The sequence below is a fragment of the Armigeres subalbatus genome, chromosome 3, assembly GCF_024139115.2.
Source record: "Armigeres subalbatus isolate Guangzhou_Male chromosome 3, GZ_Asu_2, whole genome shotgun sequence".
Lineage (NCBI taxonomy): Eukaryota > Metazoa > Arthropoda > Insecta > Diptera > Culicidae > Armigeres > Armigeres subalbatus.
Genome location: NC_085141.1, coordinates 23916869 through 23944702, shown reverse-complemented (window position 1 = coordinate 23944702; position 27834 = coordinate 23916869). Strand labels below are relative to the sequence as shown.

Genomic DNA, 27834 nt, shown 5'->3' with positions numbered 1-27834 from the left:
ATTGCGTACACTGACGTAAATAAAATATTGAAATTTATAAGTTATGCCTTATGAAACATCAAGAGTTCATTTTATAATCGTTTCATAAGGCTCTTACAAAACTTATAATCCTTCGTATGAAAAACATAGCTATGCCTTATGAATTCCAAAACAAATCCTTATGAATAAAAATCATAAGGTAATTTTATGGACTGACATGTGTTCATCCAAAGAAAAATATTAACGATTTTTCTTTCATTCAACCGACACCGATTTTTTCAATTTTGTATAAATTAAATTCCAGATAAATAATTAATACGATGATTAAAGTACCGCGGTTCAGGACAGGATGACCTACTGTGCAGATTGGATCTTAAACGGAGTTTGCAACAAAAACACCATTTCTGCAAGCTCAATATAAATAGGAAAATATTGGTTGTGTGTCGTGTCTGCTGGGATGAAATTCGGAAGAGTTCCGCTGATTGCTTCGGATCATTATCCATTATGTGCTAAACTCCGACGTTTACATCATTTATATCAACTCCATGAATGCAAATTGCTTCGAAAAATGTGTATTTATTGGTCTGTGACAACAAAGACAACTTTCCAATTACCAGAGCCACAGCCCTGATGGATCTAACAGGTACGGCAATGTCCCGAGGTTGGAGGTCACAAATAAGAACCTGCTGAATGGCTTCGTGCTCCATGAAACAGTCCCGACGCGGGTGCGACGCGACACTATGGTGCAGAACATCAGCTTACCCGACACTAGATTAGCACACATCATTGCACCCCGATCGATGAAACTGCTTTTTTATGAAGAATCTCGGTATAATCTACAATGCACAATGCGACAATTAGATGTCTAGTGCAGGACCTACCTGATAAAAACAAGCCTGGGATCAAGTGTGGTGGATCTGATAATGAGGGTGGCGTCTGCACGACGGATGACAAAATCAAGATTATTTTTCACGGATAACAAGCTGCAACAAGGTGAGTTCCATTTTGCATTCGTTATTACTAAATGTGACCAAATGTGCTGATTCACTGGTTCCATAATAATTTTCAGGTATCGATATACAGAAGTTACAAAAGTGACGGAGGATTTAGTCGCTGTACGACAATTTCTACTGAAAGCAACAATTTGGACTCGAAGATTGTGCGTTTATCTTCAGGTCTGGTGAATAATGTATCAAAAGATACCCGGTACATTGCATCCACTCGTAAGACAGGTTGGTGAGGACCATGGATCATGGAACGAGTCAAGTGCTTGCGCTTACTAGAATAGTACTGGTACCACGTACACCATCGTTAGCCCGTACCCACATCTTCACTTCGCAGAATTTGAAGCTTCATCACACTCATCACTTTCACTGCCTTCATTCTTTATCATCTACCTGATGGTGTCAACATGTATCGCTTGTCAATGAATTCAACTAACCTAAAGGATAATGTGGTAAGCAGGGAAATGGGTTTATTGCCGGACTATATACCTACTTTATGTATTTCTAATATGTTTTAGAAGTTGGCTGAACCGCAATGGGAACATGTCTGTATGAAGAGTGACCAAACCTATGCTGTGGACCATATTGAAATTTAATCTCTTCCAGACAACGGGTAAGTTATCGGTGGGATAAGTGCATATTTAATGAGTTTTGCTTATAAATATAATTTTAAATATGATGCGCTAGTTGATCAAATTTGATTCATTTATGATAAAATAATTGCACCGCCTGATTGTGAATTTGCATTTACATTATTACATTACATTCAACCAAGGATGGTTTAGAAATTTAGGTTCGATCATTTATTAGCTTGTCAAAAACTCGTATCAGATGCAGAATTTCAAAATATGTGATGGATTTTTTTTCTATAACTATTTCCCGCAATTCAAGCTCAAATTTCACCAGTTCAAAAATGTATGCGCTAATTGCAATAACATTTACTAAATTATAACAAAATTACAATCATTTAAACAACAGAGTTGTCGAATTATTAAGTGATCCATTTAACCAAGATAGTTTTCAAGTAACTTTCTTGTCATCTAGTATCATAGTACTTGTACCACATGTCTTGCATTAGTATAAAACCGAGGGGCGGATCACTCACGCATTTTCGAAGCAGTCATACGTATTGATGAACGCATTTGCGTATTTTTGAGCATTTTTTTATGCATTTGAGTATTGATGCAATGGAGCACGCATTGGTACATTTTATAGTGCATTGATGCATTGGTGTACGCATTTGAATATTTTCAATGCATTAATAATCAAAACAGCTTTCGATTAAGTTTTGTTTTCTTATTTCAATTTTGACGTATATTTGTTGTGCTTTCGGTTGGAATTTTGTTTATTTCCCATATAGAAAACATGATTTTTCTTTTCTTGGAGTACAAATATCCGTCGTAATTAAAAAAATCTCATAAACTGCCCCAAGAGCAAGCCCAAGAGTCACCCCTTGAGTCACCCTGAATTCTAGCTGTCTGAATGGCGAAGTTTAGGTGTGGTTTTTTTTAATGATGAATAGACATTGACAACTGATAGACAAAAAGATCAAAAGTCGGAAAGGCATATGTAAACATTGACTTATTCCACAAATTCATCATCACCGGGAACTGGTAGAGGGCCTGCTACAGATTATATGTGCCAGGTTTTTGGTTTGACTAAAAAGTGTCCACTTCAATCGGTGTACCATGCATAATTGGATGTTACAGAATATGTTCATATTTAGGACAAAATACTCTTAAGCCCCAAACGCAATATAACGGAACGGCGACGGAAACGGCAAATTTGACAGAAAATATATGAGCTAACTGTCAAATTTTCCGTTTCCGTCGCCGTTCCGTTGTATTGCGTTTGGGGCTTTAGAATACGTGCCATTTTGCAAAAACATGAAGTTTGAAACGTCACATCGCAGGTTTCAAACAAACTGTTTTAAAAGTGGGCAACAAAGACAACGAACCTACATTCCGACATATTCCTGCAATCTCCTCATTAAATTGGAATGCTCCCTGCCAGCCAGCCTAGGTAAAGTTCAGCGCCTTATGCCGAATGGCTGGAAACACCTCGGGAAACACCATCAGTAGTATACCAACTAAAAGCTATTATCCTGAAATTATTTGCAAAAGTCAATGTTTACTACCGCTTCGTCAAAATAACAATCTCAAAACATGGCGTCTATATCTGTCAAATCTATCAAACGTACTTCCAGAAAACACGTATTTTTTTAACGAATTAATGCATTTGTTATGCATTTTGTATTTTATACCAGTGAATATTTCTCAACGCACTTAGTATTTTGACGCATTTTCAAACGCATTATGCTTTTATTCCCATTTCTCAGAGCATTTGGTATTTTATGCACTTTTTAACGCATTAGATTGAATCGCACATTTTTTGCGCATTTTTCTCAATACATATTTTCGATTCAGTCAAATTTCAAAGTGATCCGCCCCTCGTATAAAACAGCATTGAATTTTAATGCTCCATTACTTGTACTGCCCTTCTACGCATAATTGTCCCATGTTACCATTGATGTAAAAATCCAAACTCGAGTCGATTTGTCCTACTGGAAAAATGAAGTAGTCGTTTGGTGATAATGTAGACTGAAAAACGTTTATATAAGTAGCAATTCGTTTTGTGTTCTGGAAATGTGTATTCTACCCTCCCTACTTTTCAAAAATATTTGTAAAATTTTCAGATCCAATCGATTCTGAAATTAGTGGGACAAATCCAAAAGTTCTTAGTGAAGCTGATTAAGCGAAAAACGTACTCTTAAAGGAACTTTTGGTTACTTGGGATTGACGTTTGATTTTTATTTCAATGGTCACATGGGACAGTTATGCGTAGAATGGCAGTGTACCCCGTGCTACCTATCCATACCATGGTACAAGTTATAATACATGTGAGACACCTTGTACCATGCTGGTACAACGGCAGATCCGTTGTATAAGTATTTACTAGTGTATTTCTACTTCTTCTATGGCACTAAATTCCACCTTGTCCACTTGTCCTGCTTTCAACTTAGTATTCTGTTAGCATTTTTTTCAGAAATAAAGTTAATGCTTTTCTATGCCCGCCATCGCATGAGTATGTATCTTGTGTGGCAAGACAAGTACAATGGATACACTATGTCCAGGGTGCCGAAAATGTTTCGCACCGAAAACATTCTAGACCGGACCGAGAACTGAACTCACCATCTCCGGATTGGCAATTCTACGCCTCCAACTTCGATAGTCCCCCATTTCGGTTTTCAACTTGACTAGCGATACCTTGGTGATTGTACCACAAGTCTGTCTTTAGTACTTATTACTTTTGATGTCGAAGTAAAGGTAGCCTCACACCTCGGGAATTTGGTTCGCGGACTTTTTCCCCATTCATTTTTGCATATGCGATGTTTTCGGAATTTGGACACGGAAAATCAAAATCCCGGCCCCATTTAAAATACACGGGGCTCAAAATCCGCTGGAAAATTTTCCCGAGGTGTGAGGCAGCCTTAAGTTGGTAATCTGTAAAGTAACAACTAAGTGGTGGTGTTCAATTAGAGCGTGATAATTCGTCTTTTAGTGGTAATTACCCATAGCCCTCAACCTGGTTTAGGCACTAGGTTTAGGTTCAGATTAGGTTTAGACCGAAATTCATGTCGATGTCGAATCAGTCCGATGCCTGTGTGAACTATGCAAATATTTGATAATGAGATAGAGTGTACTACGCACCTAACATTTATTTATTTTTGTATATTTCAGAGTTTCTGGTGGCTGTCAATTTTTGAGCTGATGTTCCACAATCAGCATGATGGAATACATTCACGTAATAGTAGGCATTCATTGAGTGATCTCCGCTTGCTCGTCACCGGAGCGTTCGTCGTTAACGACGATATGCCCCAAGAATACGAAGTTGCCTAATAGCGAGCCTAGACGATCCGTATAAACCGTTGAACAATATGTTTGTATATTTCAAAATATCTGTAATGCGTCAATGTATATCTGTATTTTATTAAATCAAAATATATTTAACACTATAGAAAGAATATTGGAATTGAAATTAAAACAATTTATTTCTAATTTTAAGTAGACTCAAAATTTAATATGTGTGTACAATAAATTTTATACCGATATAATAAGAATTTCATTGAAGCAACTTATGAAATTTCATAAGGTAGCTCAATGGAATTCATTAGGCATCCACAAGATAAGCATACATGTATACTATGGACCTGGTTCATCCAGAGTTCATTCTGGTTCATAGGGCTACCTTATGATTTCCATACCGATTTCTTGTGGCTAATTTTCATAAGGTAAACTAATAAACTTCGGAAGGTTTTTTACGTGAGTGTATGGATAAGTTTTTCAAAGCCAGAATACATTCCCACACTAGCTTTGAGTTACGAGTGTAGTTATTAAGCGACTTAAGTGCCGCTTGGCTGTCAGAGAAAATACATATTTTTGCAAATCTATACTTTCTCCTCAGGCATAATAACACGCATTCTAATATTGCATATATTTCCGCCTGAAATACAGGGCCACTGTCCTAAGTGGACAGAAATTTTTGTTGTAGGGCCATAGATTCCGGATCCTGTCAGATTATTCATTTTCGAACCATCTGTGAAGAAATTTATAGAGCCTGTTGGAACGCTGGGTCCACCTCCTTCCCACTCCTGGCGGGAAGGAATGAACACCTCGTAAGGTAAGTCATAATTGACTACCGTTTCCATCCAGTCACTACAAGTTCCTATTGCGGGATTTATGGCAAATTCATTTAGTATGCTGAGGTGACCCGTAAGGTCTCCCGACAGCAGTGTTTTTGTTCTCTTTAACCTTTAACATAATTCTTAAGGTTTTAAACGAAATTTGAATCCGTATATGAAAAATCCCACAATTTTTTTATTTTTATATACTTACTGATATAAAACTGATATAAAATTGATCAGATTCGGGAGCACATGCTCCACGATGAATTCCTTTGAAAACGGCACAAATGCTGGGGTATTGTCTTATCGCCAATGCGGTATATACGGCGAGAATATGGCGATTTATCACAGATTGCCTTTTCTGTTATTGAAACTCTTTTGCCCGCAAAACAGTTATTCGACTTCGAAAAAGTGAAATCAGAATTGCGTACATAATGTAAAACCAATTTAATAAAAATTCCGCGGAAAAAAAATTAAAATTTCGTTTCGTTTCGAAAAATTTCGATTTAAATGAACTTTGATTTCGTATCGTTTCGAAGTCTCGAAAGAAATCTTTATTTCGTTTCGTTTCGATCCGAATGAACATAGACATTTTAAATTTCGTTTCGTTTCGTTTCGTTAGGAAAAAGTGTGTTATCGCATACCCTTACTACACGAAATCATTTTTCGTAACTTGTTCTCCCGCTCCGAATCAAACAAAAGATATTATTATTGTTTATACTGTGTTGAGCATCACAGTTGAAATGGTCCGGGGATGCAAATCAAACACATTCATTAGTGAAATTGAAATGAAATAAATGGTGTGCTGAAAGATGTTTTAGGATTATATTTACATGCCCATAATAGCTGGTATTATTTTTGACCAAATTGAAAAAGTGTAGCCAACAATATTTTGGATAAAATCCAATTGCTTGTAAAGGCACGATTCGGAAGAAGTACTTTTCAAAATGTATGCTGGACATATTCATGAAGATGTTCGCTACGCTGAGAAGCATCTCTTGCCACGGGGCTGCTTAAAACGTACACGGTTAGAAAAAAGTATACCGTTCAACAATGAAATTTTAAGAAAAATAATGCATATTTGCAGCAATGGGATAAATCAATATTGCTTGGAAAGATCTTTTAGAAGTCTCCCATGATATCTCTGAGACAAAAAAATGAGTATCCTAGATTTTTTTCTACGATGTCTAGAATCTGTCAGACCTCAAATCCGCCTCAAATGCAACAACCGTTTCAACCGGTGTCTACCTCAAATTTTAGACGAGTAAACCGTTTGAACCGGAAAGGATTTGACATATCGTGGCAGCAGACCTCTGCATTATTCCATGACCGATTGATAGCCCTGGAGGTCTCGTTCTCGGTCGTGCTGCGAAGGGGGGAAAGCGGTCTATTATAAATACAAACCTGTTTGGAAGATAGAAAGAGAAATTCAGTATGGATTCTTCCGGGAAGAAAAATGGGTTTGACTGGAATCTGGACTGTACTCCAAAAAGAGTCACGACTGGATGTCAGAAAGAACCAGAACCCTTCTTGGAATCCAGTTGTGATCAAGGATGTTAACGATCATTCAGTAATTTACGTTCGATCATTTAGTAGTTTGTCAATAACACATTCCAGAAGCTGAATTTCCAATTTTGTTGTATGGTGGACTTCTAGTGCGAAGGTTTTTCTACAACTCTGTCTATAGGTTCGTTGTTTGAATTCCACTAGTAACGGAGTTATCGCTATAGTTTCTGTAACTTAGACTAAATGATAACAAAATTCCAATCATTTAGTTTAAGTTACTGCAACTAGCGCTCTAACTCCGTTATTAGTTGAATTCTAATAACGAACCATTAGGCAAAGTTGTAGAAAAACCTTCACGCTAGAAGTCCACCATACAACATATTTTGAAATTCAAGCTTCTGTAATATGTTATTGACAAAACTACTAAATGATCGAACGCAAATTACTGAATGATCGTTAACATCCTTGGTTGTGATTCCTTCTGGAGACTTCCATTCGAGATTATTTCTGGGATCCAGTCTAGGTGCATCCAGAATTTTATCGGGATTGCTTTTAGCTTCCGAAAGATATTTCAACTGGATTTTAAAAGGAATTTCGACTGGTTTATAGTAGAATTTAGACCTGGAATCCAGTTCAGAATCTTTCTCGGGTCGAGTTGGAATTCCTTCTGGAATCTGGCCGAAATTGTTTCTGGATTCCAGACGGGAAGTACTGTATTCCAGGAAAAAAAATCATTCTGAATTCCACAATGGAATCTCGACTGGATTTCAGAAATAACCCTTATCAGCATTCTGCGGGCAGCATTCTAGAGCTAGTTCTTAAGGAATCTGGTTGACTATCTTATAGAAAGAATCACGACTGTATTCTGCTGCTTACCTGTATCGGATTTTCCCATAGTGAGACTCTTGTCACTTTAGATGGAGATGTATTCGTTTATTTCACTGCGTGCAAGATGTTTTGAGCAACTTTTACCGTCGTTTCAGTTGTAAAATGAATTTTCAGCAGGATCTCATTCCTCCTCAAGGGAAACTGTTGCTTCCTCGCTGATGGTTGGATACATCAGGTCGACGAACCGGATGGACACCCGGCGATTCATCCACCTAATGCAACCTAGGTCCCTCAACTTAGATGCGGAGCGTTCCTTTTCCAGGAAAATTGATGGATGGGTCCCGATAGACACCCGGCGATCCATCCACCTAGCCGTTGTCCAGTTGTCTGCTAGGTAAATTGTATTAAGCTGTGCCATTTCCAATAACTTAGCAGCAGAGTGTTAAATAATTATTTAACCCTTCGCTTGCAAAGCGTCGGCTAAAAACAAATTGCTCTGCTTCGTACCGAGCGATGCCAGCACATGCAATAATTTCATCAAAATGGCCGTGAAAGTTCATCGTGTAAATTTTCTCCATACTGGCCTCCAAAGCAGCCTGGTGTTGCTGACCTTGATGTATCCGGATGTCCGCTGACCATGATGTATCACTCGATGTATCAGGGTGGACGCCTCCAGTCGGATTTTCTACAATCCGACCATGATCTAAAGGCTGCCTCACACCTCGGGAAAATTTTCCAGCGGATTTTGAGCCCCGTGTATTTTAAATGGGGCCGGGATTTTGATATTCCGTGTCCAAATTCCGAAAACATCGCATATGCAAAAATGCATGGGGAAAAAATCCGCGAACCAAATTCCCGAGGTGTGAGGCTACCTTAAGACCAATATATAATTTTTATAGGCTTTCATGAACGATGGCTCGGAAAAAAATGATTTTAGCTCACCACCACCGACTGGCCAGAGAAACTTTCGGTGAAAAAAGATGGCGATGGCGACAAGGTTTTGACGGTTGAACTCGTTGAACCGTTTCGTTTGCTAGGCAAATGTACCGTTGAACACACATACATATATACATGAAATGGACTTGGCTCGTGTCCAAGATGAAAAGGAATCTTGACTAAGGTGGTTTGCGTCTGATTCAGGTAGATTCCTGTTCGCTTTTAGATATTTTTTCATGCGGGGATGACTGAAAAATGACCCAAATGCAATTAACCGCGACTTGGAATGTTTCAAGCATCCTAAATCCGACCATTATGTAACCTTTCATTTATTTTTTATATTTAAGAGTTGTTACATGTGCTACTTGGATGATAAAGAATAATCATACAGTCGCGATTCGCTGGTTGGGCCACGACCTCGACCCAACTAACGAATTCGGTTTTTTAGTTGGGCCAACTGACAGCCATTTAATAACATGTATGACGCTCCTGTCAGTTGTTTGTTGACAAACGAATGACGAAACAAAAAAACATGGTTTCTACGGAGGAAAAGTGTGGCGGCAGTGTAGGATGACCCATTGTTTATGTTTCGAAGCGCCATCTACGATTTGCAAGTGGGTACGCGAAACTAAGGCCAAATGTCAAGATGTGGGGGGGGGGGGTTGCAGTTAACCTACACTGCCAAAAATATCTATATAAGATATATGTGTCGCCGTTATAAATTTTTGCAATAGCTCCACCCTAAGAGTAAAATCAGCAGTGATTCAAATCGTTCGGGGCTGTCAGTTTGAATATGAATCTGAATCATGCACTTTCCCAGCAGTGGCTCAAGATTCATTTTTTATATTGTAGATCCAGTTGAAAACCGAACTGAGCTCTCGCGACAATCGCATTTTCTCCCATTTCCGGATGTCGCAACTGCATTGCGAGTAGTGCGCATCTATGCCATAGCCGTGCGCCATCGTGCGCACCACTCGCGATGCAGTTGCGACATTCGGAAATGGGAGAAAATGCGAATGTCGCGAGAGCTCAGTTCGGTTTTCAACTGGATCTACAATAACAGTCTAGATTCAAAAGCTTAAAACTGTTATACGGCTTACACGGACAATCTCAGAAACTCATTAATGAGTAAAATTTCACTCTTTTCGAAGAATAAGTGGATCTACTCATAAAATGAGTAAAACATTGTTTACTCTTTAATGAGTAAACGCAATATATGTCAAAAAATGGGGCTTTTTTAACCCATTCACGAGAATGATTCAGAACTTTTAATGGGTAAATTTTACTCGCTTTGGGAATATTTTTTTAGGCAACTACCGATAATTTCAATAATTCTCGCTTAACTTTTCAAAAGGACCTAAGTAACATTTTTTTCATGAATTAATTTGAGTAGTGCAATCAAAAGCTTTCATATTGGTCTGTTGATTGCGCTATTCAAATTAATTCATGAAAAAAATGTTACTTAGGACCTTTTGAAAAGTTAAGCGAGAATTCTTCTCACTTCAAATAAAAAAGCAAATGAAACCATATAAACACCAAGATAAACACAATAAGTTTATTTATATGTCACATAAATATAAATTAAAATATGCTTTTGCCAAAGAGTTTCAAGAGCCAAGTTTTCCCAAGCCGAAAAAGACGGCATATCTTGGGCGAATTTTTGTCATCTTTTTTCTGGGATGTGCCGTCTTTTTCCTGAATTTCGACCCGGAAATCCTTGTGTCGTTCCGCTGATGGGTTTTCGCAGAAAATTCAGCAATATGATCCATGTTGAACTGTGTCTATTATGTGGCTCTCGTGACACCTGCATGCTGAAACAAATTATATCGAACATGAGGAATAAAATCGAAGTGAAAAACAAAGTGCATACTTACTTTTGCACGTACTAGCTCTCCCATGTTGTTGACGGTTGTAATATTAAACTTGAGCAACTCAAATAAAATTTAAATTATAGATTTAATATACAAAAACACTTTACTTTTTGTTGGGCTCAAATTTATCTCCTAAGTATTTTTTCAACCATTTAGGAGTAAAAGATAATCATTTTCCAACCAAAACAACATTCTCAAAATGGGTATTTTTTTACACATTTCAAGTTGTCAAATTTTCCCCATTTTCTGACAGCTACATACTTGAACTAAAAATGAGTACTTTTTTACTCATTAATGAGTTTCTGTGTTTATCCGTGAGTTCTATATTCTGCAGATTTGAACCACGAATAAATCACGATATTCAAATATTTTTCAATTGTTTTGGTGCATGAATGCGTCGTTTTATGTACGGATCAATCCACTTTGCATTTACCGCGCCTTCCTCAGCAGCAACATAATCATTTCATTTAATGAGATTTAATGGAAAAACAATCAAACATGAATAGAACACTGCTGGGGAAGCCTGTGAGTTTGTTCTATTTTGGCTCATATTCAAACTAGAATAGTATTCGAAAATTTGCAACCAAACTGAATCACTACTGATTTCACTCTAAATAATATAATCGATATAGAACCACACATAAATTAAATAATAATTAGGAACTTTTTTCAAATAGGCGTAACTGTATTTGACCTTGAAATTTGAAACAGCTTATACTCTCTCTATGTAGCATATTTTGTCCCACTGACGTTACTACCAGATAGATCGCAATCTATTCTTTCTGTTGGTTGCATTAGTTGACCAAAATAGTTTGAATTAAGAGCACAATCGCTATTCCAAAAATCAAGGTCAAAATCAATTAGGCCCATTTGAAAAAAGTTCCTAGAATTGCTAATTCGAGACCACACATAAAGTTTATTTGGATATATATTTTATTAGTAATTCGCTTGGAGAATGGGGTTGCAGTTATTTAACATGTGCAAGAATTCTTGAATCGAGCGTTTCGATTATTTTCAGTGTACTATCTTTGTAAATCAAGACAAAATTTTCAAAACGACTTATCTGCTTTTAAAACAAAGATTCAAACGATGATTTGACGAATCTGATAACTCTCTCACGCAAACCAACACCATCAACAGGTAGCGGAAACCTTCACCTACCTATTGATGGTGTTAGTTTCCGTGGGAGAGCTATCAGATTCGTCAAATCATCGTTTGAATCTTTGTTTACAAAAGCAGATAAGTCGTTTTGAAAATTTTGTCTTGAAATAATATTTTTACGATCATTCTACCAGTTGTCCTATCAGACTAACCCTTTTTTGTTGCCTTCTGTCAATGTCAGTCTTGTTGGCTCTCATATACGAGTGCACGGAGTCAGGAGTGACCGGAGTGACCATCAAGCGTCGTTTTGTCGTGTTCAAGTCCCGTAATTTCTTCGCGGCAGAAAAAAAAACAAATTCTGGCTTGCAATTTTGGTGCATTTTTCATCTGCAGCGTTTCCGCGTAGTGCCAAAGGGGCGGAGGAACGGGTAGTGTATGAACGGATAGGAACAAAAAATCAATTTGGCAGTGTAGGATTACATAAAGCCGCATCAGCAGTTCGACAACAGACAGAACCAACAAACAAACTGTTCCGGATGGAGTCCATTCGTGGCCGTGTCGGAAGTCACGAAAGTTTCCTCGGAGGCGCCCAAATTCAATTGCTGGATGATTTTTGAAGCGATCCAGCTCCGGCATCCAACTCGTACTCATCATTCGCTTCAATTGCATTTACATGAACAGCAGCAGCTTCGCAACCAGCACCAACATAATCCGCTCCAGCATCGCTTCCTAGAGGATAGGGATTTAGACCAAGATCACCAACAACAGCAGCAGCACTTTGATCTAGAATTTAAATCTTTGGATTTTAGTTTGACGAAGCGACTCCTTGCGGCGGTATTTTTTCTGCTCGTGATTTACGCTTGGAAGCAGTACATTGACGAGGACGAAGAGTCCGATACAATTTACATTTGAGAGAAAAAGGCAGAAAAATCGATTGGGAGCTAGAACTGGGTTTGGCAACAGGATGGGCAGCACTAAGCGGGTATCTTATTTCTTCAATCCGGATGTTGGAAATTTCCACTACGGTCCGGGCCATCCGATGAAGCCGCATCGATTATCGGTGATCCATCACCTGGTCATGAACTACGGGTTACACAAGAAGATGCAGATCTACCGGCCGTACAAGTGAGTGCCATATACCAGGGCAGGTGGGGGTTGCTTATTAATTAGATTTTTTATTGTTTCTGAATCTGAATCGATTTGTTGTGGCTTTATATTTTCTAATTTCAAACTACGAATAAAGAGCATGTTATTAAAATAAACAAGAGAACTATCGTAAAGATAGCCAAATAACATGCCATAGCCTATACAGACTACAAGCTTTATCACTTGATAAAGTATTTTGAGGTAAAAAGTCACACATCTCATTCACATTTATTACAATAATGTGGAACTGTTTCTTTTAGTTAAGTTTACAATAATAGAGAGGATAAAACTAGTATATGGTTTCAAGTGATAAAGTTCGTAATATGAACAGACTACATAGTCATAGTCTGATCCTAACATATATGCAATTAGTCTGGTTACGTTTGTAGAGGAGTTGATATTATATGGTTTCGCCTGTACTTGATTTATTCAGGGTAAATAATTTTCCATTATATCTCTTCAATTTTGATTCTTATATTAACATTTATACGCTATTTAATTCTCTATCCCCAGAGCAAGCGCACATGATATGTCACGCTTTCACAGCGATGAATACATCGAGTTCCTACAGCGAGTGACACCTCAGAACATCCAGGGTTTCACGAAGTGCCTAACATCGTTCAACGTGGGCGATGATTGCCCGGTGTTCGACGGGTTGTTCGAGTTTTGCGCCATGTACACTGGAGCGTCCCTCGAAGGTGCACAGAAGCTGAACCACAATCATAGCGACATCTGCATTAACTGGTCCGGTGGTTTGCATCACGCAAAGAAATTCGAAGCTTCTGGCTTTTGCTACGTAAACGACATTGTGATTGGTATTTTGGAACTTTTGAAGTATCATCCACGTGTCCTGTACATCGACATTGACGTACATCATGGTGATGGGGTGCAGGAGGCTTTCTACCTGACGGACCGGGTGATGACGGTCTCATTTCACAAGTATGGCAACTACTTTTTCCCTGGTACGGGTGATATGTACGAAATAGGAGCTGAATCCGGACGGTACTATTCGGTGAACGTTCCCTTGAAAGAAGGCATTGATGATCAGAGCTATGTGCAAGTATTCAAACCAGTCATATCAGCCGTCATGGAATTCTACCAACCGACGGCAATCGTTCTACAATGCGGCGCTGATTCATTAGCTGGAGATCGCCTGGGTTGCTTCTCCCTCAGTACAAAAGGCCACGGAGAGTGTGTTAAATTCGTAAAGGATTTGAACGTACCCACCCTTGTCGTAGGCGGTGGTGGCTACACCCTTCGCAATGTTGCTCGATGTTGGACATATGAAACCTCCCTCCTTATAGACGAAACCATTTCCAACGAGATTCCCATGAATGACTATTTGGAGTTCTTTGCACCGGACTTTACTCTTCACCCGGACATTCCCAGCCGACAGGACAATGCAAACAGCAAACAATACTTGGAGGCCATCACGCGGCACGTCTACGATAATATCAAAATGTGTCAACATGCACCCAGTGTGCAAATGTTCGACATCCCTGAAGACGCCTTGCCGGAGGACGTCAAAACAAGCGAAGAACCCAATCCGGAAGCGCGAATGACTCAGGAAGAGGAAGACAAGCATGTGGAACCGAAGAACGAATTTTTCGACGGTGAAAACGATAACGATAAAAGTGAAATTGAAACTTAGCATTAGTGAGTTGCTTGGCGAGTTATACTTTAAGTAGAATTTTAAACTCAATGCGGATTACGAACATTGCTCGACCTGAAAGGAGAGGACGTTCAACTGCAACGCAAGTATGTCCGTTAATGCATAGGATTTTAATTACATACACCTGCGCACCTCCAATAAGCTTAAACGCAAATCGTAGGCAGTACGATTTTAAACTCATTTTTATAATGAAACTAGTGATTAATAAATTCAATAATCTTCGCATAGTAATTTTGCGTATATTTATTTAAAGAAAAATCATTTCTGCCTTTCTAGTAACTGATACATTATTTTTGTTAAAACTGTCGAATGCATTGACAGTCACTATCTTATGGCAAGGCTTGTAGTCTGAATAGGCAATACTGTTCAGATAATACGAGTTTGATGAGCTTAAAGCTTACCCTTCATTCATTTAATATGAAATTTGACGTTACGTAAGAAACCTCGTTATCTGAACAGGAATCGTTCACAATTACGTAACGCAAATTTAGGCGAATTCGGACCCCCTCCCTTTTCCACATATTTTTTGTATGGATGATTTAATTTATTTGAATGAGCCGTAATTACGTTCACGCTTGGTCCAATCTCATCCCTTCCAATACAGCGTTACGTAATTTGTGAACGGCTCCTTACAAGATTGTAAAATTATCATGCAGACGTATATATTATACACAGCCAGAAATTTCACGTTAGACTGGCCCAGTCTACGAGAAGGAAAAAAAATGACCCCCCTCCTTCGGGCACGAAAATCATTCTCTGGAAATTTCTGCTCAATCGGTTGTAGCATATGCTGGCGTATTAAAGTTGGAATTTATATGCGTGTTTCACTCGAAATATATATTAAAATACGGACCTTAAAATACTTTTTAGTCCAGGTAAATGTTTCGAAGTCTAATATTTAATTAGATCTAATAATAATTATTGACTCGATTTCCGAGATGCGTGGGCCGGAATTTTGATTTTCCGTGACTAAATCCCGTCAATCTCGCCTCTAAAAAAATACATGCGGAGACAAAATCTGCGAATCCAATTTTCTCGAGGTGTGATGCGATGAGTGCGAAAAAGGAGTTGGCAACTCTTCATCACTTGCTTGATAAACCGATTCCAGTGAGTGGTGATGACACGCAAAAGAGATTTTCTAGAGCGAGAGAGTGAGAGTTTCCAAACTGATGCGCGATAACATAACACACTAAAATAAAAGACGCTATAAAGTATGTAAAAAAAACTTCCCAATTCTCGCCGAAAATTTGAACGTACGGTTTGTGGTTGAAAATAAAGTCCCATATGATTTTGCCCAACCCGGGAACAACTTGACATCTGTAGTACAATGACACTGTACCCAGGGAGAGAAGACGAAACTAGAGATGCTATAAAATCCCGATTAATCGTTTAGTGGCTAAAACCCCAAACGCAATTCAACGGAACGGCGACGGAAACGGAAAATTTGGCAGAAAATATATGGGCTAAGGGTGAAGCCAGAGTAAACGCGACGAGCGATGCGACGGCGGGCACCTAACTGTCTAATCTGCCGTTTCCGTCGCCGTTCCGCTGTATTCCGTGAAAGCCTTAAGGGCCCCCATGAAGAAGAAGACTAATCGATGATTCTCGATTCTTAACGATTATTGAATCAATTAATCGTTGAATCGATTCAAAATAAATCAATTATTACAACGATATGAATCCGCGATCAGATCATGATCATCTCAATCAGCCTACGTCGAATTGCGCTGGAGCGTGCCCATTTACTTCAATGAGCTAGACTTTACTAAGGTGGCGCAGATCAGCGCTGCGTGCCACTGGTTCTCTCTTTTACTCTCACGTTGTTCTTATGCAACGCAAATAGTGACGTCACTATTTGCGTTGCATAAGATCAGCGGGAGAGTAAAAGAGAGAACTAGTGGCACGCAGCGCTGATCTGCGCCACCTTAGTAAAGTCTAGCTCATTGCATTTACTTCACACACGGTGACTATTCAGCTATGACAACCCCATTCGGCGGCTAATTAAATTTAACAGCACAGACACGCACTCTGTGTAAAAGCTCATGGGCGCACTGCTGCGCAATCTTTGCTTGCGCGTTACCACAGCTGAGCGTTTTAGAAGAACGCGACAATAATTTGCAACATCTTAGAGATGTCGTAAAATCCTGATTATTCGATTAGTAACTAATCGATTATTCTCGATTCTATCGATTTTTTTTTCAATGGCTCTACATTCCAAATGGAACTTGGCATGCCTTCCAACTTAGTATTCTTTTTAGCATTCACTCAGTTATTAATTGAAAGCTTTTTTATGCCCGCCATTGCATGAGAATGTATCTTGTGTGGCAAGTACAAGGATACACTATGTCCAGGAAGGAAATAATATCCTTGGTTTTCTTTTGATACTGTTTTATACAGTCGGAATTCGCTGGTTGGGATCTTAATACTTGGGCCACTTTTTAGTTGGGCCTCCGCTGGTTGGGTCATGGCCCAACTAAAAAGCAACCGTACGTCAAAATTCAATTTAAACATGGAAAACGGGATTGGGCGTCACTGGACATCATTTGTGATGTTCAAGTCGAAATACACGTGTTCAAACGGCTGTCAGTTGGCCCAACCAAAAAACCGAATTCGTTAGTTGGGTCGAGGTCGTGGCCCAACTAGCGAATCGCGACTGTACAATAACCTCTACGTCTGAAACTTGATTATGCATATGTACAACATGTGATAGATTTAGTTCGGAAAAGGTATTGGAGGGTAACCGCCCCTTCGGTGGGGTTTGATCCCACGACCCCAGTTTGCATGACAGGTGCTTTCCCTACTAAGCTACGAAGGACCTCCGTCGTCCACCGCAGCTTAGCGGGTACTGATGAAACCAAATTCCCAGCCCCAGGTACCAGCCGATCTCTCGCAATACATTTTTCAGAACCAACTCTCTCATATGTATTTTTGTACACATGCCAACCAAGTAGGATGAGTATTTAGAATTGTCCGGCTCCTACACACTTGCTTCATCAGCAACGGCGCTCAATGAAGTAGGGTTGTGTGAGGTGTGCCAGTTTGGTCGTCAGATCCCGACCCGACCACACAAGCGAAGAGAGATCGCCACTTGAGATCAGTACATTCAAAGTTAATTGCCTATATGCCGGGTATTAAGCCACCCGGAGTGGAAATTAGTTACTATGTCTGAAACTTGATTATGCATATGTACAACATGTGGTAGATTTAGTTCGGAAAAGGTATTGGAGGGTAACCGCTCTTTCGGTGGGGTTTGATCCCACGACCCCAGTTCGCTTGACAGGTGCTTTCCCTTCTAAGCTACTAAGGACGAAGGACCACCTCCATTTCCACTCCGGGTGGCTGCATTTAGTATAACATGGTAGGGTAAAACGTCCTATCGTTGTGGTATGCCCTAATGTTGCGGTAGTGTTTAAATAGTCCATTCTGGATATAATACCATTGAAAACAATTGTGGGTACGCTAAAACTCTTCGGATTAACAACTAGAACATCTTTTGTTTGACAAAATTCCGTTAAAAATGATGAAAAATCAACATTTTTCGTTAAAAATTTGAATCCTTTGAGCCTATTATTGCGGTAGTGCTAAGGTCCTATTGTTGCGGAATCGCTCTCCATAAGAATTACATGCAATACCGCAACAATAGGACTGACCTTCAACAAATATCGCAACGATAGGCAACTGCGTCCTATTGTTGCGGTAGTTTGATTTTATTGTGATAAAAACAAAACAACATAACTTCAGCACAATTGACGTAACTACTACAATGTGAAAATCGACCAACAGGTAATTTGTGAAGAATTTTTGTAATGAACTTTGTTTTCACACTGTGCTTAACCTCTCCATAATAGGTCGTTTTACCCTATAACTATTGGGAAACAGGTTATTCCGTGATAATAAGGATTTAAACTTTAATATTTAAGGAGAGAAATAAAACACGTTTTTATTTATACGTTTGGTTATGTTGTGTTTACATTTGATATACATTAATGACAGTCTGCTCAAAAAGGGGTTACGACATAAGGTCGAATATGGGGATTGTTATCCTTCAACATCCCTGCTCAATTCCTATATTCCATTAGACCAAGCATCTCCCGTAACTTCACGAACGCTGCAGTCGGTAATCCCTTCGTTAGAATATCGGCTAGTTGATCCTCAGAACGAACGTATTCCAAATGAATGCTCCGATTCTTAATCAGGTCACGAATGAAATAGTACTTGACTTCTACATGCTTCATCCTTCTGCTGTCGCGAGGTTCCTCCGCTACTCGTACACAAGATTGATTATCCTCATAGTAAGTAATCGGACGATCAATTTTGATTCCCAAATCGGCTAGAAGACGAACTAACCATATTCCTTCACAAGCGGCTGTACATAGTGCGACGAACTCTGCTTCTGTTGAAGAAAGGGATACGGTTGGCTGTTTCCGAGTTAGCCAAACACTCGTGCTCCCGAAAATCTTGAACAAATATCCGGTCACAGAACGCCTATCGTTCACGTCGTTTGCCCAGTCTGCGTCGCTGAAGGCAGCCAGGGCCATTTCTCGATCGTCACCACGAAACTCCAACACCAGGTTCAACGTTCCTTTAACGTACCTCAAGATCCTTTTCAGGTGCACCCAGTGCTCTTCTGTTGGACAGCTTTGATACTGGCTCATATAGTTCACAGAAGCTGATAAATCAGGTCTGCTTGCAAGGGTCACGTACATCAAGCAACCCACTAATTCACGGTAGGGCTTATCGGTACGTCGACTTTCTTCTCCTTTCTGCAACTTAAGATGACATTCAATCGGTGTGGACACCGGTCGGCACTCGTCCATGCCAAATCGCTTCAACAATTCCTTCAAATATGCCTGTTGACCAATTCGCATAATCCTTCTGTCCACATCGCGCTCGATGTGTATGCCAAGGAAGTTGCTCACAGCACCCAAGTCCACCATCTCAAACTCTTTTGATAGGAGCGATTTTACTATTCGGATCACCTTCAAATTATGGCCGACGATTAGAATATCGTCCACATAAAGAACGAGGAACACCTTCTCCAGTCCAGATTCCCGAATGTACAGGCATGGATCGTTGTCACTGCGCATGAATCTAATACTGGTCACGAATCGGTGAAACCGGTCGTTCCAGGCCCGCGAAGCTTGCTTTAGGCCATAAATAGACCGATTCAAACGGCACACCAGGTCTGATCCCTGCTGAAACCCTTCTGGTTGGACCATATATATTCCTCTTCCAATTGACCATTTAGGAAGGCGGTCCGGACATCCATCTGATGCACTAATAGTCGTTGCTGATTTGCTATTGCTAATACCGCTCGTAGGGTATTCAGCCTGGCCACAGGCGCATATGTTTCGGTATAGTCATACCCATAGCGCTGAGTGAACCCACTGGCCACCAATCTTGCCTTGTAACGTTCCGGATCTCCCTTTGCACCATGTTTTACCTTAAAACCCATTTGAAAGATATCGGCTTCCTCCCAGCAGGCAACTGCATCAGCGTCCATGTTCGATTACGAGTCAATGAATCCATCTCTTCCTGCACGGCCTTCTGCCATTTAGGCCAATCGTCGCGTTTCTGCATTTCCTGCAAGGTATCCGGAAGATCCTCAACAAATCCGATAGCACTCAAAGCAAATCCAGCAAAGTCCATTTCGAAGTCCTTGTGCCACACTGGAGGCTTCCGAATACGACGACTTCGCTCCACCAGTTCCGGCTCTTCATTCGCTTCTTGATTATCCTCTAAAACTTCATCATCGTCGCAGCATGTGAATCCATAGAACTCTTCATCACTCGCGTGTACTTCACCTTCCGACAACCGCTCTTGATGATCGGGTGTGCCACCAGACACTTCGGTAATAACACTATCTAACGAATCATTTGACTCACAACGATGAATGCTTAAGAGGTCGTTGCACACTTGTTGCTCCTTATGAGCAAAAACAGTACCACCGCCATCGCTATCGATTCTCTCGTCGAAGACCACATCTCGAACGATCACCACCTTCATAATCTTCGGATTGAATACACGGTACCCATTCTTGGCATACCCAACGAATGTACCTTTCCACGATTTACTATCGAGCTTCTTCCTGTGCTCCTTGGGAATATGGCAGTGCGCAATACAACCAAATACGCGCAAGTTGGAGATATCTGGCTTCGATCCACTCCACAGCTCGAATGGCGTCTTTTTACACTCTATCGCGTTCGCCGGACTCCGATTTGTTAAGTAGGCAGCAGTTTCAATCGCTTCACTCCAAAACCCCTTACTGATTCCGCATTGGGCGAGCATCGAACGAGCTTTTTCAACCAAGGTGCGGTTCATGCGCTCGCTGACCCCATTTTGTTCCGGCGTATAGGGCACGGTATACTCCACCTGTATGCCCTTGTAGCGACAAAACTTGACGAACGCGTTGCTTCGGTACTCGCCACCATTATCACAGCGAATACGAGAAATTTTCTGGCCAAACTGCGCCTCTGCAACAGCCGTGTATTCTTCGAAACACTGTAGTACTTGATCTTTCGTCGCAATAGGGTACACTTTCACGAAACGACTCCAATCATCAATAAAGGACACGAAGTACCTTGCACCATGATGACTTATGGGAGTGACCGGTCCACAAACGTCGGTATGCACCAACTCGAGAACTCGCGACGAACGCTTCCCGACGTGTGCCTTTTCGAAAGGCTTCCGGGTTTGCCGACCCTCGACGCACGGTTCACAAATTACGACCGATTCACTGTTCTTCTTCTTCAGAGTTTTGTCCATTCCTTCGACCATTTCGTTTTTAACCAGGCACAGCAAGTTCTTCTGGCTCAGATGCCCATACCGACGATGCAACAATTCGTCACATTTACGAATCTCACCGCACGAGTACAGTGACGACGCTTTGGTCAACTTGTCAACTGCATAGAAATCAAGTTCGTACAACAAATGTCCACGTTTACCAACCGCGACCACTTTCGAATCGTTTAAGATTTTTACCGTTCCGTTTTGAAAAACGACTGACATTCCCGCACTTTCAACTTTTCTTACTGAGAATAAGTTGCACCGTGCTTCGGGCACGTAGAGCACATCTTTTACTTGACATTCAATCTTCTTCTTATCAACGACGGAATTTACGACGATAGTTCCCGAATACTTGGCGACGACACTTTCACCGTTCTTCACAACAGCAATTTCCATTGGTTGCTCCAACCGACGGAGATGTACAAAAAGTTCTCGATTGTTCACTATGTGTTCCGATGCACCCGAATCCACGAACCATTGGATTTTATTGATCGCACACGCTTTTTCAACACCGACGAAGCACACACCCTTACTTTCCCTGGTGAAATGAGCAGTCGGCTTCGGTTTCTGCTTCTCTTTCGCTTTTTCCTTATCCGGGCACTCCGAAGCTTTATGGCCAACTTTCTGACAGTAAAAACACTTGAATTTCTTCCGTTTACCGGAAAACTTTCCTTTTGGATTGGTACTGAACGCCGCCGAGTCCTGTTTTGCCATCGTACTAGCACCACCGGATGCATTCTGCTTTATTTCTTGGTCCAGCAGCCGGCATTTCACAAAATCCAACGTGAGCATTTGCTGCGGCAGCGACTCCATCGTCGTCACAACAGTTGAATACTCTTCACCCAGGCTGAGCAGCAATCCACAGACAACATCCACATCAGCCATCACCGCTCCGATTTCGCGCAGCTGCCGAACGAGCGATTCATATTTCATAAAATGTTGCTGCAACGATCCGCCCTCGTGTTTGAGCTCCTTCAGCTGTCGACTCAGATGCATTCTTTTCGCAACGCTTTTACGATCGAACACACGGGATAGTGCACTCCAGATTGCTTTTGGCGTATCGTGCCCCTGCACATACTCGATTTGACTGTCACATATCCGCGAAACGATGAGCGATTTGCATTTGCGCTCCCGCTTTTCACCTTGTCCATCTCCTTATCCTTGCGATCCTTTTCCTGTGCCGTGTCCTCTGGTTTGACGACCAGATCATTCCGCTCTCGTGCCTCCGTCGTGATGAAATCCAGAAGATCGTGTTCTTCCAGAACTACCTCCATCCGATACTTCCACGTCGAAAAGTTGGTCCCGTCAAACAGGTGCACACGATGCACATCCTTTTCCTCCTCCATTTCTCACGGATTCTACGTTTCCCGACCGATAAACACTACCGAACCGATAACTCGCGTAAACCTGGGCCAATAACCTATTGGGAAACAGGTTATTCCGTGATAATAAGGATTTAAACTTTAATATTTAAGGAGAGAAATAAAACACGTTTTTATTTATACGTTTGGTTATGTTGTGTTTACATTTGATATACATTAATGACAGTCTGCTCAAAAAGGGGTTACGACATAAGGTCGAATATGGGGATTGTTATCCTTCAACAATAACTTCAAATCTATTTAGTTTAAATTTATTTCAGAGTGTAGTTGGGCCTCCGCTGATGGTTGGGTCATGGTCCAACCGGTCCAACTAAAATGCAATCTTACGTCAAAATTTAATGTAAACACGGAAAACAGGATTGAGCGTCACTGGACATCATTTGTGATCTTCCAGTCGAAATACACACGTGTACAAATGGCTGTCAGTTGACCGAACTAAAAAACCGAATTCGTTCAACTCAACTTTTTCAAAGAACTCCGTTGAAAAAATCTGCCAACCCTGCTTCCATGTTACTCAACCGGTTCAAGTGGTGCTCATTTTCCAGTATCGGAAAAAGAGAACATCGGGTGCGGCGGCGCGGCCATATTGATTAATCTTATGGAATCAGAGTGATTTTTCTTCTTCAGCTAAGCAGTCACAGATCGTTAGCAGCAGGAAGTGTCTCAAGTAGTAGAGTGCCCTTTGTGCAGAGAGTTGAAGGCTAATTCCGGATTAACGTAGCAACCGCCGGAGTAGCTCCCCGACACTGCCGTTTCCGGTTTTATCTCGGGTTCCCTTTCTGGTTCGTTGAGAACTTTTTTCCAAAGTTCAAGCCGGAGTGCGCCGTGTCAGTCGCGAAGTTCCGTTTTTTCAGTTTTCTTCCTCCGCTGTGCGCCGCGTTGGGTTTTTTCGGCGTTTCCACCCGAGAAAAGGGAAAAGAAGAGAGCCGTCATCTCAATCGGTGAGAGAGGAAGAACGAGAGCAGAAGCGCGAGAGTTGGCAATTTTTGCGCTGAACGCGGAGAAAGAAGAAACCAATCTGGTTAGTGGCGAAGTGCAGAGTAGTTTCGTACGACGGCAGTATAAAGGAAAAGCCGGAAACCTTGTTGGAAATCGTGTACGCCGACGGATTGGTCTGGATTAGTTTTTTCGGCTGAAAAAGAAGTTGGAAGTGAGTGTGCTGCGAGTGACGTTTGTGTGATAAAACTAGCAAGTTTCGATTTTGTCGACCGGAGATTTCCGATACACCAGATCCATCCAATATGTCGGAACGTGAAAATAACATCTACAAGGCCAAGTTGGCCGAACAGGCGGAGCGATACGACGGTAAGTCCATTTTTCCTTCCGTCTTTTTTTTTCAATTTCTCATCCATGAGGAGTGTGAGTTTCTTGTTCTTAGCTGTTGTCATACTTTTCCTACTCCCTGGATCTTGCAAGAGATCGAATTGAATGACGGTACAGAAAATTGATGTACTGTCGCAGAGGAATGACTAGGCGAACAGGTTACAGCCAATGTGCATAAACTTCCTGGAATTGGAGCATTCCCATTGCGTGAAACATGGGTTGTCCGGATCCTTGATCGGTAATATTCTCTAGTAGTGAAGGATTATGGCTGGCGAAAAAAAGATTGACGGGTTTGTAGGAGTGTTGGTTTGATGCGATGTAGAAAGGTTGCTAATGAAACTTTTCACCTACACAAAGCTGCACGTGTTCCGCGAACGGAATATTCGCGAGTGTAGAGGTTTTGGAAGCGGTGTCGCTTCTGTAGTTGTATGATTGACTGGAAGTCGTGTGCGTTTGTTGGAAGTGATGCCAAAACGTGAAATCGAAACTTTTTTTCTCTTGCCTTTCTCGTACACCAAACGGGCTCAAAATCATTAAAAAAAAACTCAGATTAATTCATCTAACAGTGATGATGCACAAAAAAATCATTGTTTATTTTATATTTTGTATATTTTTGGCAAGGCAGAGTTTTAATAGAATGTATAAGAAAATTTCATTTACATTTCCAAACTTATACCTTTTATTAGCTTGACTTTATTAGCTTTTTAGTATGAGATCATTCATTAGATGGCACACTGAATTGCATTGGTATTTTTGAATGGGTTTCTGCCATAACTTATAAGGTTTTTTTTTCTTTACGTGTGTCTTTTTTCGAAATAATTGTTACAATTCATCAGTATGTATTACAACAAACCAACAATAATTGCGCACCTCACGGCGTTTACAAACGCTTTAAAACGTAACTAAGTGAAAAATTCATCATTCTCCTCATAACTTTGAAATACAGTCAAATCTCCACGAGTCAGACTCTCGGTAGCAAACTATGCCAGATAAACATATTTTCTGGGTTAATACGCAAATAGCTTCCCAAGGATTTTCTATTCCAAATCTCGATATTTCCATGAGTCGACGGTCCACGGTCCCTTCAATAGCGAGTCATGGAGGTTTGACTGTAATCACTTTGTAACACTTTTTGGCAAATCTTATCGTTATCAAATTCAGTAATGATCGCCTAGCCGCCTAATAAATAAATCTTTTAAGCACATATCCTCAACTGGTTTACTCGTAACAAGTTGAATCTCAAATATAGGAAAACTTGGTCCCGGTTTTATCAAAATCGGATTATTCTACGCAAAAGTTATACTGATTTGAACTGCCTATCCCAACCTTTTTGTTCTTCTTCTTCTTCTTCTTATTGGCATTACGTCCCCACACTGGGACAGAGCCGCCTCGCAGCTTAGTGTTCATTAAGCACTTCCACAGTTATTAACTGCGAGGTTTCTAAGCCAGGTTACCATTTTTGCATCCGTATATCATGAGGCTAACACGATGATACTTTTATGGTGGAGCAGTCGTTTGACTATGTCTTTCTATGTTTTGAATATTCATGCGATGTTTATCAAAATTCGAACTGAATTTGCTTCATGAAGATGAATATTTTAAGCTCTGATCCTTCTCCACTGTACGCGGCCTTCCACGAAGCCTGCGGCATCTTCCGGGTTCTCTACTAAATCTCGGGTACTTATTCCAAAGGACATATCAAGCAAAATTTTTCATAACGACGTATGTAACAAAAGTAAACAAAACGGGGTTTTTAATACAACGTGACAATCACACGCGGCTTTAAATAATACGCATCGATTTTACTGATTTTAGATCTTAAAATTCTTTAATTCGATCTTTTGCGAATCGACGTGTAAAAATTTCTATTTTGAAGTCTCACTGTTACATACGTCGCTTTAACATATGGGAACTGAGAGCGACCTATGTAACAAAAAAACAAAACAAAACAAAACTGCAGTTGCGTCAATCGTGCAACTATGGAAAACCGACCAATGTACACCGACGTACGTGTAGCATACCGGTGTATGTATAATTTTATCGTTTTTCACAGTGAATTTGAATGAACTGAGCTTTGCTGTGAAGCACGCTTATTACGTGTCATGTAATGATGCATGCCAGCGGAAAAAAGTATTGAAAAAAGATTTAGTTTTAAAACAGTTTTAGAAAAAGTTTTGCCAACTTTCTGCAAAGGATTTCTCGAATCCTCATAATTGTTACATACGTCGTTATGAAAAATTATGCTTGATATCTCGCGTAACATTTGAAAAGGGCCTACAGCCAAAACAACATTGAGAAAATGCCGTTCGAAAAAAATGCATCACAATTTCTATTCCTATTTCCCAGGTTTATGATATTTTGGGCAGCTAAAACTCATAAAAGCACATAATCAACACTATCTATCCATCCATAACCTTAATTGCATCGAAAACATGCAAAAATGTATCGAAATCGTTAAAATAAAATTTTAAGTCTATTTTCATTTTTTTTCTCCGGAATAGGCCTTCTTGATAAGTCATTCTGCATTTGCTTGTCATTCATAGACCCTTTCTTTACGGCAGTTTTCGAAAGTAAACACGGGAAGTACCCGAGAAATATTATCTTATGTCGTTTTCGTTTTTGCGGTGTAGCTACACTCGTGCTACACTTTTGCACCAAAAATGTTCGTTTTTGATTTTCGTGCTACACCAGTGTAGCATTTTTCTTGCACTGAAACAAGCAGTGTAGCACCAGAAAAAATCAGAGTGTGCCGTGTAGTGTAGTTTGTTGTCAAGTTTCTCCCGTTGTTATTGTTTTCTTTTTATGGTATCCAACAGGTATCCATAACAAACAAACCCAACTGCACTCAAAACGTTCGTTTTTGCCGTGCAAAATGCTGCACTAAACGGTGTCCCTACACCTCAAAAACGAAAACGACATTAGATTGACGTTCTTTCGGCTTACGAACAACGTGACCAGCCCTCCGTAGTCTGCCGTGTTGTATAAGCTTAATAATATCCAGCCCTTTATACACCTTGTACAATTCGTGATATATGCGACGCCGCCAGATACCGTTCTCCTGTTTACCGCCGAGTATTGTCCGCAGCACCGAAGTCCGTAATTGCTCTACGTAGTACATAATGATCCGTCACTACACCTGTATTCGAAAAAATAGCAGCGGAGGTCGATTTTCATACAAAATGGTCAACTTTGACAAACTGTAAGTACTCTTCACTATTTTGCTCGAACATTATGCAGAATTTCCCTTTGGATTACTTTCTTAATTCACATGGAATTCCTCTAAACCCCAACTCCCACCTACCTCCAGGGAATTCTTCTGGGAAAATGGAAAATGTGGAAATTCAATTGCGATTATTACAGAAAAAAACAGAATAATCCACCTAGCGGTGATGATGCCTTTCTCGTATATTATAAAACAAGAAAAGCACATAAGAGAGGTCAAAATTGCACTTTATGGAGATAGATTCATTACTATGCCTGAAACTCGATTATGCATATGCACAACATGTGATAGATTTAGTTTGGAAAAGGTATTGAAGGGTAACCGCCCCTTCGGTGGGGTTTGATCCCACAAAACCAGTACGCTGGACAGGTGCTTTCCCTACTAAGCTACATT

General features: G+C 40.4%; 2 protein-coding genes and 1 long non-coding RNA gene across 4 annotated transcripts in view; all 3 read left to right on the top strand.

Annotated features, from left to right (window-relative positions):
* Window positions 1–290: 290 nt before the first annotated feature.
* Window positions 291–4995, top strand: LOC134219157 (uncharacterized). 2 transcript variants are annotated; one of them, XR_009981499.1, is made up of 4 exons: window positions 291–972; window positions 1049–1435; window positions 1505–1596; window positions 4724–4995. It is a non-coding gene; the product is annotated as an uncharacterized LOC134219157 (long non-coding RNA). The 2 variants fall into 2 exon arrangements; XR_009981500.1 differs by having other exon boundaries at window positions 1502–1596.
* Window positions 4996–12161: 7166 nt separating this feature from the next.
* Window positions 12162–14958, top strand: LOC134227626 (histone deacetylase 3). The gene is made up of 2 exons (XM_062709240.1): window positions 12162–13034; window positions 13569–14958. The coding sequence occupies exons 1-2, from the start codon at window positions 12874–12876 to the stop codon at window positions 14704–14706; spliced, it is 1299 nt and encodes a 432-aa protein (XP_062565224.1). The 5' UTR covers window positions 12162–12873; the 3' UTR covers window positions 14707–14958.
* Window positions 14959–23499: 8541 nt separating this feature from the next.
* LOC134220656 (14-3-3 protein epsilon) overlaps window positions 23500–27834 on the top strand; it is a 63120-nt gene continuing 58785 nt past the window's right edge. Inside the window, exon 1 of the mRNA XM_062699760.1 lies at window positions 23500–24200. Within this exon, the coding sequence (XP_062555744.1) occupies window positions 24137–24200 (64 nt within the window). The 5' untranslated portion in view covers window positions 23500–24136. The remainder of the gene's footprint in view (window positions 24201–27834) is intronic.